This window comes from Bombina bombina, chromosome 4, assembly GCF_027579735.1.
Source record: "Bombina bombina isolate aBomBom1 chromosome 4, aBomBom1.pri, whole genome shotgun sequence".
NCBI lineage: Eukaryota > Metazoa > Chordata > Amphibia > Anura > Bombinatoridae > Bombina > Bombina bombina.
Genome location: NC_069502.1, coordinates 120,200,121 through 120,217,089, shown reverse-complemented (window position 1 = coordinate 120,217,089; position 16,969 = coordinate 120,200,121). Strand labels below are relative to the sequence as shown.

The 16,969-nt window shown below is 35.6% G+C and overlaps 1 protein-coding gene across 1 annotated transcript in view; it reads right to left on the bottom strand.

Moving 5' to 3' along the window:
- OPN5 (opsin 5) overlaps positions 1-16,969 on the bottom strand; it is a 373,243-nt gene that overhangs the window by 143,233 nt on the left and 213,041 nt on the right. Inside the window, exon 2 of the mRNA XM_053709616.1 lies at positions 7,780-7,920. Within this exon, the coding sequence (XP_053565591.1) occupies positions 7,780-7,909 (130 nt within the window). The 5' untranslated portion in view covers positions 7,910-7,920. The remainder of the gene's footprint in view (positions 1-7,779; positions 7,921-16,969) is intronic.

The window sequence follows — 16,969 nt, the reverse complement described above, 5'->3', positions numbered from 1 at the left end:
AAACAATCACTCTGTAGAATGTAGCAGAGTCAAGAATCCGAAGTCTGGAGTATGCACTCTCACTGGAATTGGAAAAACCACAATTTTCAGACTATAATTATAGAGGTCAAAATTAATAATGAAAGTAAATTTCAAAGTAGTTTTTACTGTGCATAATGAAAAGGACATAAAACCAATTTTTTTCTTTCAGGACTCAAAGAGAGCATGCAATTTTACACGACTTTCTAGTTTACTTCTATTATCAAATGTCCCTCTGTTTATAGCAGGGACGTAAGCTCAGGAGCGATCCAGACACTGACCTAGGTATCGTTAAAACAGAGAGTAAACATGGGAACGAAGCCAAATTGATTATAGAAGTAAATTGTTTTACAAATATGGTATGCTCTGTTCGAATCACAAAAGACATTTTTTGGGTTTGATATCCCTTTAAACATGTTATGAGGAAATCAATTTACATTATATTTCCCTTTAACTTTTAGCACGCAAAGTGTCTAACAAACGTTTACTAGGTTTAAAATTCAAATAATTTCAATCAATTTAAAATCCATTTGAAAAATAGTTTTCAGGTGGTTTTAACAGAGCACTCATTTTTTATTTTTTATTTTATAAATGCACTTTTATGGTGAAACATATTTAAAGTGTGTGAGAATGTTATTTTATATATATGATCATTTAAAGTCAGTCCTATGATTGAGTTTCTCAATTGTGCCGCATAATGATTTATGCAAATGTATGCTAATTAGCACAGCTGGCAACCATCGCTTGGGTGTTGGACATTAAGCTGCAGTAATTGTTATTTAATGCAACTGAATCAATGTAAAAAGGGACAAGCCACTGACTGACAAAGTGCCACCATAGTAACATTCTATTGATACAGGGTGAGTAAAAAATAAACAGCAGACTGTCAGCAGTTAGACATGTGTGATATGTTCTCTAACTAACCAATTGAATCAATCAAGTTATCATTAAGCATTACTTTGTTTTCAGTTTCCCAACTAATGAGGGCTACTCCTGCCACCTGTAACTGGGTTAATTCATTGTGTGAATGGAAAGTGCAATATTCTCTGCTCTACAATATGATTGGTTACTGCTTAAATTTCCCTTTTTGATACAAAGAATACATTTAAATAATAATGATTATTTATATATATATATATATATATATATATATATATATATATATATTTACATATATAGACATACTAAATGTAAGTCATTCTTAATAAGGTTCTGGAAGCATAAATACATTATCTTTTTAAAACAAATATATTATCTACCTACTGCTAATTTTGCTTAGATACATCATTATTTTATCCATTATTGTACAATGGTATTTTCTGAGACTGATACATTTTCATTAAGATGTTTTTAAAATGTTTAACTGGTGCTTAAATATGCAATCATGCACATACTGTATTTTAATATTTTGTTTCTATGTTAAATATGTTTGTTATGATAGTATCAAGACTTATAACTGTTCAGAGGGACAGAATTACATCCCCTACAGTTCTACTGGTGTAAATGCCCAACAAGCATAACAATAGTGCATTTACAGCACAAGAACATCAATAAAAAAATATACACATTAAATGCCCTCAAATGTTAAAATAACCCCTTAGATACAAACTGCATAATTAAGTGATATCTTCAATTACTAACTAGGTTGCAATAAAGCATTCACAAAAAAAAACCTTGTATTTCATTTCATTGTATTCATTAAATGTATTCCATTGATCAGGCTTGTTTTCATACAAGGAAAAGAGTTTGAAAGGATTACTATATATATATATATAAAAAATAGTCATTGGCCTTGATAAATATGTGTAAAAGGAATTCCAGCCTGTTACAAAAGCTGATGCCATTTATAATGGATAGTCAGACAATGAAGCCATCAACATAAGGACTCAAGTTGTTATTGCTTTGTAACATTCTACAAGACTAACAATCATAACAGATATTTTCTGAAATCTTTTTTTTCTTCTTTTTATTAGCGTTAAGTGGGATTTCTAGGCTTGTGTTTACCAGATACAGTGGAATTTTCATTGAAGATACTTCAGTCTATGAACTTAGTGCAAACAAAGAAGATTTAACTGTTTATTAGTGCAGTAATGCAAATACATTGAGCAGTGGTTTAACCAATTTTGAGTCAGTACAACACTCACAATAGTGATTTATTAACCCTTTTTGAGACAGTAAAATAAAAATGTAATCTAAGTTTGTGTGTTCTAGTAATACACCCCCATTATGACGCCCATTTTTAGGAAATGGTGTTTACCTATTCTTTTCTTTATTCTTCCCAATGGGCATAATTCTTTAAATAAAATGGTAACAGCATTCCCAGGATGGTGATTATCAGAATGAAGTGATGATGTGTATATGTATCTCACTTGTGTGCTATGTCACCTCTGACATCGGCCTTCTCAGAAAGTCTGCACCATATTGATTACAGTGAATTATTTGTGAATACTCTGTTTGCAGCTTTGTACTCCTGTTTTCCTCCCACATCCTTTGCCTTTGCCTATGCAAGTAATGCCGCGCTGAGGACAGTCAATTCTTCTTATCTATGTAAAATGATAAGCTGACAATAATGTACAGTACTCCAAATAGTAGAAAGGGAAAGTGTATCTTTCAAGAAAGATAGCACAATGGGAAGCAATTGCTAGTGTCAGAGGTGTATAGAAAAAGGTATACATTAGATATTCGCATATACCCTATAGTCCCTGTTAGGCTTTTGGTGCAGACTCTTAAAAACTTTATATACAATTTTGCAAAAGAGAGAGGGGAGACATGATTTACATATTACCATTTCAATCAAAAGACAGGGAAATCAGCACTCTTTTAGACAAATGGTCAGACAGCTCAAGAAAATATATTAACAAAATTTCATTTATTAGTATCAAAATAGTTCAAGAAGAGATCCACTGTCTCCTTCAAAAGACTGCAGGAAAATCATGTTTTAAAATGAACCTGCATGTGCAACAATACAATCCTAGGTAAACATATAAGACAAAACATTCATATTAAAACTCTGAATGGTCAAAGTAAGCACAAGGCGCCAGTGTAACTGCATGCAGAAATGTTATTTGAAGTTGCATAGAATAGTTTCCTGACCAACTACAACCTTGCTGCACACAGAACCCCCCAGAGCAAATCAGGGAGGTATATCCTGGGCAGGTAAAGAGAATAGGGATTTAAGTTCAGTTCAGAAGCGGAGAAGTCAGGACCAGTCTGTCCAAAGTATGTGTTTCATACAGTATGCAACAGCAAGGTACCAAGATTAAAGGAAAAAATCTCAACAGTCTGTAGGCATTAAAGTCATCAGCAGAAAAGTCGCATAGCAAGGAAAGCCAGAGCCATTCCGGTAGTAGTGGCAAAGTATTTTCATACGTAACAGTCAAAGTCTTTTTGAGGTATATACTGCACCTTCCTTTTGTCACTCACGGCTTTTTAGGTTCACTTGCTGGCATGTGTTTGGAGACATGGTAGTCAGCGTTGTGCATTCGTTCATTAGATTTTTTCAAGACCGCTCCAAACTAAAGTTTAGCTGCACACACTAGAGACAGGTACTCACGTCACATGAGTCGGTCAGCCAATGCCAATGCGAGTTTCACCCCCTCGTCTATTGGTAGGACGGGGCTTCATCAGGGCATATACTTGGTAGTCAGAGTGCTCCTTTTTATGCATCACGCTCAGTCTGCCCCTATCGATGGGTGAAAGTATACACATCTTGCTATACATCATTGTGCCTGATTTGTGCAGGCAGAGAGACATCATCTCATGTTTCAATATTTAAAAATAACATCAAGCCTTATCATAGGCATAGTACGTGGTTAGTTTACACATAAATAGATTATTTACAAATCACAGCACATCTATGCAGGAAAGAGACAAGTAAGTGTCTAATGTCAGGAAGAGATTCACATTTATAATCACAGAAAGCATGCCATATGCAGTTTCTCATTCATGCCATTAGGGAACATGGTATAAAGGGTGGATATCCATCTACATTCTTTCCTTAGAAGGTCCTTGTCATTGTCACCCCCTCTACCATTTGTAATTCCCCTATCTATGCCTATAAATCGCAGAGAGTCAGGATTACTTGAATTAAATAGTTCAAAGTGTTTTGCTACACTGCTAGTCTGGACTTTATACTTAACATCATCAAGATGTTCAGTAACTCTGTCTTTTATGGCTCTTCTTGTTTTCCCAACGTAGAAGCCGGGGCAAGAACATGAGAGAAGGTAGACCACCCCTTCTGTGTTACAGTTTACAAAATGTTTCAATGTATACAACTTTCCATCGTTCGTTCCAAATTCTTTTGTTTTTACCATAAATTTGCAGGCCACACATTTTCCACAGGGGAAATTGCCTACGACTTTGTGGTTTGCCAGCCAATTTCTTTCTGAAAGATTTGATATTTATTGGCTCCAAACCAATTTGTCCCGCAAACTTGGGGCTCTCCTCGCTGTAATGCTAGGGTATTCCCCTACTTCCCAGGCCACATTTTCATCACTTAGAAGTACATTCCAGTTCTTTTTTAATACATCTTTTAAGCCATTCCAAAGGCAATTGAAATTAGTAATTAGGGGAATTTTGGAGGTTGGCTCTTTTATTTTAGGAAATAGCAGGGTATCTCTGTTGGAACGTCTTCCTATGTTTCTTGCTCAGTTAACATTCCTTTTTGAGTAGTCCCTCTCCTCTCTTTCATATTTTTCCCTAGAGAAACAGTTCCTGCGCAACCTCAGGAACTGTCCCTTTGGAATTGCTTTCTTTAGATGGACAGGGTGGTGACTAGAGGCCAGTAACAGACTGTTGCAGTCTGTTTCCGATAGTTTTCTGTAACTAGGATACCCCTTTGTAACCTTACCTTAACATCAAGGAAGGCTTGCTCTTGTTCACTGTACTGTAGTGTAAGCAGAATATTTTTATAATTTGTGTTAAGAATGGAAATACATTCCTTTAAAATTCCCACAGAGACTTACCATATGATCTATCTATCTATCTATCTATCTATCTATCTATCTATCTATCTATCTATCTATCTATCTATCTATCTATCTATCTATCTATCTATCTATCTATGTATCTGTCTATGTCTGTATCTATCTATCTATCTATCTATCTATCTATCTATCTATCTATCTATCTATCTACTATATCTAATCTATCTAATATATCTATCATCTACCTATCTATCTATCTATGTCTGTATCTATCTATAATCTATCTATCTATCTATCTATCTATCTATCTATCTATCTATCTATCTATCTATCTATCATCTAATCTATCTATCTATCTAATATATAGTTCTGTTTTTCTGTATGTCTGTCTGTCTATATCTATCTATGTATCTATCTATGTATCATATACCTATGTTTGTCTATTACTTTCTACCACTCTTTATGGACCCACCCTTGTTTCATCATGTTTCTGTATGTTTTGTCTCTGTCTTGTTGGAATCTGTTGACAATCACACACTAATTAAACAAATAAACAACAACAAAGAAAAGGTTGCTAGGGAATAATTAATAACTAGAAATATTTGTTCCATAACACATACAAACCAAAGAAATATACTCAAGAAGATACCAAGAGAATCATTGCCAGCTTCATATCTATGTATTTTATACAAGCCATTTTATATACACGGCTAGTCTGATCCAACCTAATGAAGACGTCTTTATCTCATAAGACTCAAATGAGATAAATATTCAATGACAAACATATTTTGTGGATGGCTGATACTGCCCCCATTCATTATAATTGCTGTGCAGCTCATTTGTTTTTTTTTATTTTTTATTCATAATCAGTGTTGAATTGCCCCCTGCAATGTATAGAGAGTGCTATTGTGCCAGAAAGTAATTTACAGGGGTTCTGATAAGTGGGTTATTGCAAGGTTTTCAAATGGATTAAATGGATTAAAATCACTTTGAACCTTTGTAAACCTTGGTAAAAGCCACACAAGGTACTTTGCAGGAGAATTCTAATGAATGGAGATAGACCTCAGTAAAGGGACACAGTATTGTACTGTATGTGTTCCCAATGACTTATTACATCAGTTCCTCTGTGTTTGTTTTTGGGTTCAAACATGCTAGTTCTGCTCATTGAAACCACCACCATTTTTTCCTCCACCACCAATTTTTACTCAAGAACATGACCACTCAAATGGGATGAGCCTGCAGGAAGAACAGGTCTGCCTATCTTACCTCTTTATATATACACAAAACAAATACTTAGGCACTAAAATCTCCATTACGAGTCATGGTTTTAATAAGCAAACCTACAAAAAAACTAAATAATAAAACTGTTGGAGCAATGCCCAATACATTTAATACTATGTAGCTGGTATAATAGGTTATTGGCAACGGCAACATATTAAGGGGTATAAACCTGTACACGGTCCATATGAGTTTTAATTACAATTAATTTTGTTAATGTACTAGCTAAACAGAAATTCAAAACATTAACACTGTCCTCCCACACCCCAAGAAGAAGCCTAAAAAACACTGACTCTACTTACTCAGACACATGTTATTAAGCACCAACAGCAAAATTTGAATGAAAGGTTTAGAGATTCCACTTCAAATTTTCCTTAAGTACTTAGAGTAGAAAAGTTCTAGCTTTTCTACATTTGAGTGAGAACTAAAATTCTACCATTAATTGAAGATAGCCACGTCATTTCCATGCAGAAAATGCTGTTTTTATAAAAACCAAAAAAGATTAAATAGATACAACTATCATATATCTATTTCATATAACAATTTCAAAGGAAAACCAGTATCGCACAGGTGTGACTGAAATTTGTATCATAGTGACACATAAAGAATTTGAAAAAAGATGATTACAATGTCCCTTGAACCCATTTTTTATCCTAGGGCTACAACTTTTTTTTTTCAGCAAAGTTCCAAGCTACCTATGGGAGCCATCACACCATTAATCTTTACAATTTACAAATGACTTGTGTACATTTTGTATGTTATTGCCAGTTAGAGCTAATCAGAGATTGCAGTGAGTAGGAGACATGCCTGAATACATTTTATCACCATAGAGATAGTATAGACCTGGTTACCACATATTGCTTACAAACTTGTTACGGTAGTCTCTGTCGGCAAATAACAAGACGGGAGCTTTGATTTATAGTAATAAAGTGTAACCTTCCCACATTTTGCAGAACAGTAATGATTTTGCAGCTCCGCTTTACAGTCCCTCCTGCTGTCTTCACTAAAAATGCATACATGACTAAGAGCCTATTGTAGGTTCGAAACGTTGTTCCTGTAAACTTTTGGACCCAACTAATGAAAATAAAGGTCTTTTAAACAAAGATTTCTTCTGGTGGCTGGAGTGCTTTGGATGTGTGACTATTTGGATTGACAAGATTTGGCAAATCTTACTCCGTGCCCCACAAACAGGTGTGCTGTTCTCCTTCCCTTTTGATTTTCACTAAAAATGCACCAGTTTGACAAAGTAAAACCAGAGACCTTTTACACCTCAAACCCCACCCAGAGCATGACCAATTCTCGCCCACACAATGACTAGATTAACACAAGACCACTAAAATTGTGCCCTCCCTGACTTCCCCAGTGTTGCTGCTTGTGGGAGGTAGGTATGGTGACGTTCTTCATTCTATAGCCTATCTTAGTATAATAATTTCATCAATGGAAAATAAATTAGCGTGGTGCATATGATGTTACTGTCCTTTTTATTAATTGCCATGGAAACAAACTTAAATTTCAATTCATCACTCAAACAAAAAAAAAGCATTTTGCTGCATCTTACCAATAATTAATAAATATATCCCGGCAACAATGTCAGCTCCCTGGGAGAGTTTTGATTCAAAAGGATCCATGTCGCGTTCATAATGTGGAATATATTGTCTGTTCTGTAAAAAACTGTTGTTCAGTTCCATTTCATTAGTGCCTGGGAAGACAAAAATAATTGTTTAATGTTCACTATAACATCAGTAAGTTTCTAAAATCGAATGAACAATGACAAAAACAGAGGAAGATAAAATAAAAGAAACTATAATGAGGATTTCCTGTTCATACTAAACAGAGTTTTCTAAATCTCTAATTGACCATATATGTGCCAATGCATTTCATTTTAGTAATTACAGCGCTAAGGAGAAAACAATAATTCTATGTAGCAAAGGCCATTAGGCCAACTTTTGTTAAAGAGAAATTTAAAGGGACAGTGAAGTCACAATTAAACGTTCATGATTCAGATAGAGCATGTCATTTAAAACATCTATATAATTAGCACTCTTGGCAGCCCTTGTTGAAGAATAAACATATATTAGGTAGGTTCATAGGAACTTAGGAGTGTGCACATGTCTTTAGTTTTCTATGGAAGCAGGGCCGATCTCAATTCTTTAGAAACACTTATCAAATGATTTATCTTTAAAAATACCCATTTAATGTTGTTTTTCTGCTCATAATCATAAGTTTGTCTAAAGGATTGCAATCAGCCCCAATGTTTGAACAGTGTTATACCCTGCTGTACCCTGTTATACCCTGCTGCAGACTCCATACTGTGCTTAGGATACAAGCACACTCCTGAGCTCTTATGAGCCTCTCTATTTTTATTCTTCAACAAAGGAAACAAAAATAATGAAACCAATTTAACACTATAAATCAACTGGAAATTTGCTTAAAATTGCAAATGGCATCCAAATCATTAAAGGGACATTAAACACTTTGAGATGGTAATATAAAATGATAAATTGTATATAATAAAGCAACTCTGCAATATAATTTCATTATTTATTTTGTCCTCTTTGCCTGTAATTCCATTCTGAAACTGTGAGCTTTTCAGTTCCTGTTAGAAATGGAAGTGCAGAACACTGTTAAATCCAGCACAACCATTGGCTGCACACTCTAGTGACCTATTTATAACTGACCCTAATTGGCCACAGCAGAGAAAGTAACACAAGTTACAACATGGCAGCTCCCAGTGTTTTATAGACACTAAGGCCTAGATTTGGAGTTCGGCGGTAAAAGGGCTGTTAACGCTCCGCGGGCTTTTTTCTGGCCGCACCATAAATTTAACTCTGGTATCGAGAGTTTAATCAAATGCTGCGTTAGGCTCCAAAAAAGGAGCGTAGAGCATTTTTTCCGCAAATGCAACTCTCGATACCAGAGTTGCTTACGGACGCGGCCGGCCTCAAAAACGTGCTCGTGCACGATTCTCCCATAGGAAACAATGGGGCTGTTTGAGCTGGAAAAAAACCTAACACCTGCAAAAAAGCAGCGTTCAGCTCCTAACGCAGCCCCATTGTTTCCTATGGGGAAACACTTCCTACGTCTGCACCTAACACTCTAACATGTACCCCGAGTCTAAACACCCCTAACCTTACACTTATTAACCCCTATTCTACCGCCCCCGCTATCGCTGACCCCTGCATATTTTTTTTAACCCCTAATCTGCCGCTCCGTAAACCGCCGCCACCTACGTTATCCCTATGTACCCCTAATCTGCTGCCCTAACATCGCCGACCCCTATATTATATTTATTAACCCCTAATCTGCCCCCCTCAACGTCGCCGACACCTGCCTACACTTATTAACCCCTAATCTGCCGAGCGGACCTGAGCGCTACTATAATAAAGTTATGAACCCCTAACCCGCCTCACTAACCCTATCATAAATAGTATTAACCCCTAATCTGCCCTCCCTAACATCGCCGACACCTAACTTCAATTATTAACCCCTAATCTTCCGATCGGAGCTCACCGCTATTCTAATAAATGGATTAACCCCTAAAGCTAAGTCTAACCCTAACACTAACACCCCCCTAAGTTAAATATAATATTTATCTAACGAAATAAATTAACTCTTATTAAATAACTTATTCCTATTTAAAGCTAAATACTTACCTGTAAAATAAATCCTAATATAGCTACAATATAAATTATAATTATATTATAGCTATTTTAGGATTAATATTTATTTTACAGGCAACTTTGTAATTATTTTAACCAGGTACAATAGCTATTAAATAGTTAAGAACTATTTAATAGTTACCTAGTTAAAATAATAACAAATTTACCTGTAAAATAAATCCTAACCTAAGTTATAATTAAACCTAACACTACCCTATCAATACAATAATTAAATAAACTACCTACAATTACCTACAATTAACCTAACACTACACTATCAATAAATTAATTAAACACAATTCCTACAAATAAATACAATTAAATAAACTAGCTAAAGTACAAAAAATAAAAAAGAACTAAGTTACAGAAAATAAAAAAATATTTACAAACATAAGAAAAATATTACAACAATTTTAAACTAATTACACCTACTCTAAGCCCCCTAATAAAATAACAAAGCCCCCCAAAATAAAAAATTCCCTACCCTATTCTAAATTAAAAAAGTTACAAGCTCTTTTACCTTACCAGCCCTGAACAGGGCCCTTTGCGGGGCATGCCCCAAGAATTTCAGCTCTTTTGCCTGTAAAAAAAAACATACAATACCCCCCCCAACATTACAACCCACCACCCACATACCCCTAATCTAACCCAAACCCCCCTTAAATAAACCTAACACTAAGCCCCTGAAGATCTTCCTACCTTGTCTTCACCATCCAGGTATCACCGATCCGTCCTGGCTCCAAGATCTTCATCCAACCCAAGCGGGGGTTGGCGATCCATAATCCGGTCCAGAAGAGGCTCCAAAGTCTTCCTCCTATCCGGCAAGAAGAGGACATCCGGACCGGCAAACATCTTCTCCAAGCGGCATCTTCGATCTTCTTCCATCCGGAGCGAAGCGGCAGGATCCTGAAGACCTCCAGCGCGGAACATCCATCCGGACCGACGACTGAACGACGAATGACTGTTCCTTTAAGGGACGTCATCCAAGATGGCGTCCCTCGAATTCCGATTGGCTGATAGGATTCTATCAGCCAATCGGAATTAAGGTAGGAATTTTCTGATTGGCTGATGGAATCAGCCAATCAGAATCAAGTTCAATCCGATTGGCTGATCCAATCAGCCAATCAGATTGAGCTCGCATTCTATTGGCTGTTCCGATCAGCCAATAGAATGCGAGCTCAATCTGATTGGCTGATTGGATCAGCCAATCGGATTGAACTTGATTCTGATTGGCTGATTCCATCAGCCAATCAGAAAATTCCTACCTTAATTCCGATTGGCTGATAGAATCCTATCAGCCAATCGGAATTCGAGGGACGCCATCTTGGATGACGTCCCTTAAAGGAACAGTCATTCGTCGTTCAGTCGTCGGTCCGGATGGATGTTCCGCGCTGGAGGTCTTCAGGATCCTGCCGCTTCGCTCCGGATGGAAGAAGATCGAAGATGCCGCTTGGAGAAGATGTTTGCCGGTCCGGATGTCCTCTTCTTGCCGGATAGGAGGAAGACTTTGGAGCCTCTTCTGGACCGGATTATGGATCGCCAACCCCCGCTTGGGTTGGATGAAGATCTTGGAGCCAGGACGGATCGGTGATACCTGGATGGTGAAGACAAGGTAGGAAGATCTTCAGGGGATTAGTGTTAGGTTTATTTAAGGGGGGTTTGGGTTAGATTAGGGGTATGTGGGTGGTGGGTTGTAATGTTGGGGGGGGGTATTGTATGTTTTTTTTACAGGCAAAAGAGCTGAAATTCTTGGGGCATGCCCCGCAAAGGGCCCTGTTCAGGGCTGGTAAGGTAAAAGAGCTTGTAACTTTTTTAATTTAGAATAGGGTAGGGAATTTTTTATTTTGGGGGGCTTTGTTATTTTATTAGGGGGCTTAGAGTAGGTGTAATTAGTTTAAAATTGTTGTAATATTTTTCTTATGTTTGTAAATATTTTTTTATTTTCTGTAACTTAGTTCTTTTTTATTTTTTGTACTTTAGCTAGTTTATTTAATTGTATTTATTTGTAGGAATTGTGTTTAATTAATTTATTGATAGTGTAGTGTTAGGTTAATTGTAGGTAATTGTAGGTAGTTTATTTAATTATTTTATTGATAGTGTAGTGTTAGGTTTAATTATAACTTAGGTTAGGATTTATTTTACAGGTAAATTTGTTATTATTTTAACCAGGTACAATAGCTATTAAATAGTTCTTAACTATTTAATAGTTACCTGGTTAAAATAATAACAAAGTTGCCTGTAAAATAAATATTAATCCTAAAATAGCTATAATATAATTATAATTTATATTGTAGCTATATTATGATTTATTTTACAGGTAAGTATTTAGCTTTAAATAGGAATAATTTATTTAATAAGAGTTAATTTATTTCGTTAGATAAAAATTATATTTAACTTAGGGGGGTGTTAGTGTTAGGGTTAGACTTAGCTTTAGGGGTTAATACATTTATTAGAATAGCGGTGAGCTCCGGTCGGCAGATTAGGGGTTAATAATTGAAGTTAGGTGTCGGCGATGTTAGGGAGGGCAGATTAGGGGTTAATACTATTTATGATAGGGTTAGTGAGGCGGATTAGGGGTTAATACATTTATTATAGTAGCGCTCAGGTCCGCTCGGCAGATTAGGGGTTAATAAGTGTAGGCAGGTGTCGGCGACGTTGAGGGGGGCAGATTAGGGGTTAATAAATATAATATAGGGGTCGGCGATGTTAGGGCAGCAGATTAGGGGTACATAGGGATAACGTAGGTGGCGGCGATTTGCGGTCGGAAGATTAGGGGTTAATTATTTTAAGTAGCTGGCGGCGACGTTGTGGGGGGCAAGTTAGGGGTTAATAAATGTAATACAGGGGTCGGCGGGGTTAGGGGCAGCAGATTAGGGGTACATAAGTATAACGTAGGTGGCGGTCGGCAGATTAGGGGTTAAAAATTTAAATCGAGTGGCGGCGATGTGGGGGGAGCTCGGTTTAGGGGTACATAGGTAGTTTATGGGTGTTAGTGTACTTTAGGGTACAGTAGTTAAGAGCTTTATGAACCGGCGTTAGCCAGAAAGCTCTTAACTCCTGCTATTTTCAGGCGGCTGGAATCTTGTCGTTAGAGCTCTAACGCTCACTTCAGAAACGACTCTAAATACCAGCGTTAGAAAGATCCCATTGAAAAGATAGGCTACGAAAATGGCGTAGGGGGATCTGCGGTATGGAAAAGTCGCGGCTGAAAAGTGAGCGTTAGACCCTTTAATCACTGACTCCAAATACCAGCGGGCGGCCAAAACCAGCGTTAGGAGCCTCTAACGCTGGTTTTGACGGCTACCGCCGAACTCCAAATCTAGGCCTAAAACTTTACACTTATTTTGTCACTTTTTAAACAACTAATGAAACTTTAAAAAATACATCTACATGTTAGTCATGGACTAATCTTTTCTTTGAATGCATCATTCTATCTAGCATGCATTTAGTGTTTAATGTCCCTTTAAAGGGACACTGAACCCAAAATTTTTATTTTGTGATTCAGACAGAGCATGCAATTTTAAGCAACTTTCTAATTTACTCCTTTTATCAATATTTCTTCATTCTCTTGCTATCTTTATTTGAAAAAGGCATCTAAGCTTTTTTTTTGTTCAAAACTGTGGACAGCACTTTTTTATTGGTGGATGAATTTATCCACCAATCAGCAAGAACAACCCAGGTTGTTCACCAAAAATAGGCCGGCATCTAAACTTACATTTTTGCATTTCAAATAAAAATACCAAGAGAATGAAGAAAATTTAATAATAGGAGTAAATTAGAAAGTTGCTTAAAATTGCATGCTCTATCTGAATCACAAATGAAAAAAATTTGGGTTCAGTGTCCCTTTAAGGTTTAATTTTTTTACTTTTCTGTCCCTTTAAAAGGGATATGAATCCCAAACATTTTCTTTTGTGATTCAGACAGAGCATTACATTTTAAAAAAAGTTTCCAATTTACCTCTATCGCCAAATTTGCTTTGTTCCTATGGTATTCTTTGTGGAAGAGATACCTAGGTAGCTGTCTTGTGCACTGCAAGGCAGGAAATTGGTTTTCCATTTGGTGCTTTTTTGCAAATGGATAACGTTCTTGCAAAACTGCTGCCATATAGTACTACAGACAAGTGCACACTCCTGAGCTTTCCTCCCTGCTTTTCAACAAAAGATACAAAGAGAATGAATGGAATTTGATAATAGAAGTAAATTAGAAAGTTGTTGAAAATGACATGTTCTGTCTTCAATCGAGAAAGAAGGGCTTCATGTCCCTTTAAGTCACTTTTGTGTATGTATTTATCTAAAAAAAAATGTTTACGTGTCCATACTATAGCTTATTGTGCATTTTTTTTATATTTTCCTTATCATCTAATGAGCAATCAGTCTCTAGAGTTCAGGCATGCACAAACAAGTACTTCCTGTTTCAAAATGAAACAATCTGCTTTAATTGAACCCTTTTTGAACAAAACAATAATTTTCATACAGTTATTTGCTGCTTTTTCCATAATAGAAAATGTCTCTGTTTTATGCCCCTTTCAACTGAAACCTAAAGGTATTTATCATTATATTTACTATTTCTTTTAAAGGGACATTAAACACTATATAAATCATTGCTAGAATGAAGTATTCATCTCAAAGCCTGAGAATAATTTTGTAAATGTATTTTCAATTATTTTTTTTAGTTGTTTAAATACTGAAAAAATAAAATTAATGCCCAAAAGCAGTGAGCGTCGCCATATTGTAACTTCTTAGGTTACCTTTCCTACTGAAGCCAATTAGGAATAGTTATAAATGACTTACTAGAGTGTGGAAACAATGACTGTGTGGAATATAGCTGTGTCTGCACTTCCATGTTTAACATGAATGGGAAAGCCCACAATATTCAGAATTAAATTACAGGAAAGGAGAATAAAATAAATAATGAAAGTATATTGTAAAGTTGTTTTACTACATGTAATGAAACAATTTATATTAATATCTTGGGGTGTTTAATGTCCCTTTAACAAGGGTGACAAGCCCTAGTATGCTTGCCTTAAGTGGCACACAGAAAGCTGACATGCAACTGCACTGATTTCAACAAGCCCTAATATTTTTAAGATTAACACTAATTTAGAGTCATAGTCCTTTTTAGTTAACAGCAATTTCTAACATAAAACCCTACATTTTCTTTCATAATCCAGATAAAAGGTACAGTTTTATACAACTTTACATTTAACTTGTATTATCACATTTGCTTCATTCTCTTTGCACCCTTTTGTTAAAGGAGCTAGCGGAACACATTGGGTGAGCCAATGACAAGAGCCATTTATATGCATCCACCAATCAACAGCTAGCTCCCAGTAGTGCCTTGCTGTTCTTGAGTTCATCTAGCTAAGCTTTCAACAAATCATATCAAGAGAACAAAGCAAATTAGATAGCAGACATAAATTGGAAAGTTGTTGTAAAATGCATCCTGAATCAATTTTAATTTTGGATTTTATGTCCCTTTAATTTTCCACAATCTCTAGCAATTTCCTAAATTAGGCGCACATATCTGCATGGAAAACATTTTTAGAATTTTGACATTTAAATCATGATACATGGTGCTAAAATCCATTAGCTAATATAATAGTGAAATGAGGCAGACAACTAGTAAAAGCCTGTTTGATTTTATCTAAGCAATAATGTTGTTATACAGAACTGTAGTACATAGCAAGCACTGAAAATGCATGTCCTGAATTTAACATGCCTTGGTTTATTCAGTCTAGATATATATATCAGGTATTCAGTCCATATATGACAAAGATCTGTTAAAATCTGACAGCGCTCAAGCTTGTGTCTGTAGCTCCTAGTATTGTGGGTACCAGCGCCCCCAAAAATTTTCATACTAGCATAGATTAGGTACACCCCCACATAGAGTATATGTAGGCATTTGAAAGAGATAGGTCTTATTGTAATTGTGATTTCAAGTACTTCTGTTAATATAACCATGCACCCCCCTCTTCACCTGCCACTTTGCATTACTATTACTGATGGAGAGTTTCAAATATTGAAATATTTTAATATTCTAATTTTTACATATTTTAATTATGTTTACAATCGATGTTCATTATCCTAATGTTTTTATCATGTTTATCATTCGAACAATTTAATTATATTTTAATTATGTTTACAATTGATGTTCATTATCCCAATGTTTTTATCATATTTATCATTCCAATGTTTTTTAGCCCTGGGTCGTCTCCACATAGGAGGCTATATGACAATGTTTATCTTAATAGGTTTCTTGATATTTCTATATATCAAAAAATATATGATTTTTTATGACATTCCAGAAGACATTCTATACGCTTTTCCTAAATAGATATATCTATAGGGACAGTGATATTATTGCTTACATTTTAGGACCCTTTTAGATTGTTATATTTTTTAAATAAGAATCTTCTATTTTATTTTATTGTATTCCTTAATAGTGTCATATCCACTATAATATTTATTACTTTGATGTCTTCCCTAAGTAGAATACATTTTACATTCACTCGTCTTTTCTGTCAAAGAAGGGCCTAACAAGCAGCCTTACAATTTTCAAAAATAGCTAGTTACCTTAGGATAGATTAAGCCTATTTTCAGATCAGGCATGGTAAATCTAAATATATGACTGAAACTTGTTCTATTCATTCACTCTTATATTGGTTACCATGGTGATAAATGACTGAACACACACTTCCGGTTTGCCGATTTTAGGCAAATATTATCTTTCAAATATTAATGAAACAAATAAAAATGAACATGTACTTTATTTGAAACATAGCATGAATTTACCATGAAACTAGGAACATATATACAAAAATAGAATAAACTCAATAGTACTTCCAGGTCATCAGGAACAGGAAGTAGAGGTTATTTTTTTACTTCCAGGTCAACAGGAACAGGAAGTAGAGGTTATTTTTTTACTTCCAGGTCAACAGGAACAGGAAGTAGAGGTTATTTTTTGGCGCCAAAACAACACTGGCACTTATTGGCCAGTAATAGCTATAAAAGGAGCTACCATGCTAATCCATCTATAGTCTTGATAAAGGCCCAGTTCTTAGGGCCGAAACGCGTTTACATATATGGTAAG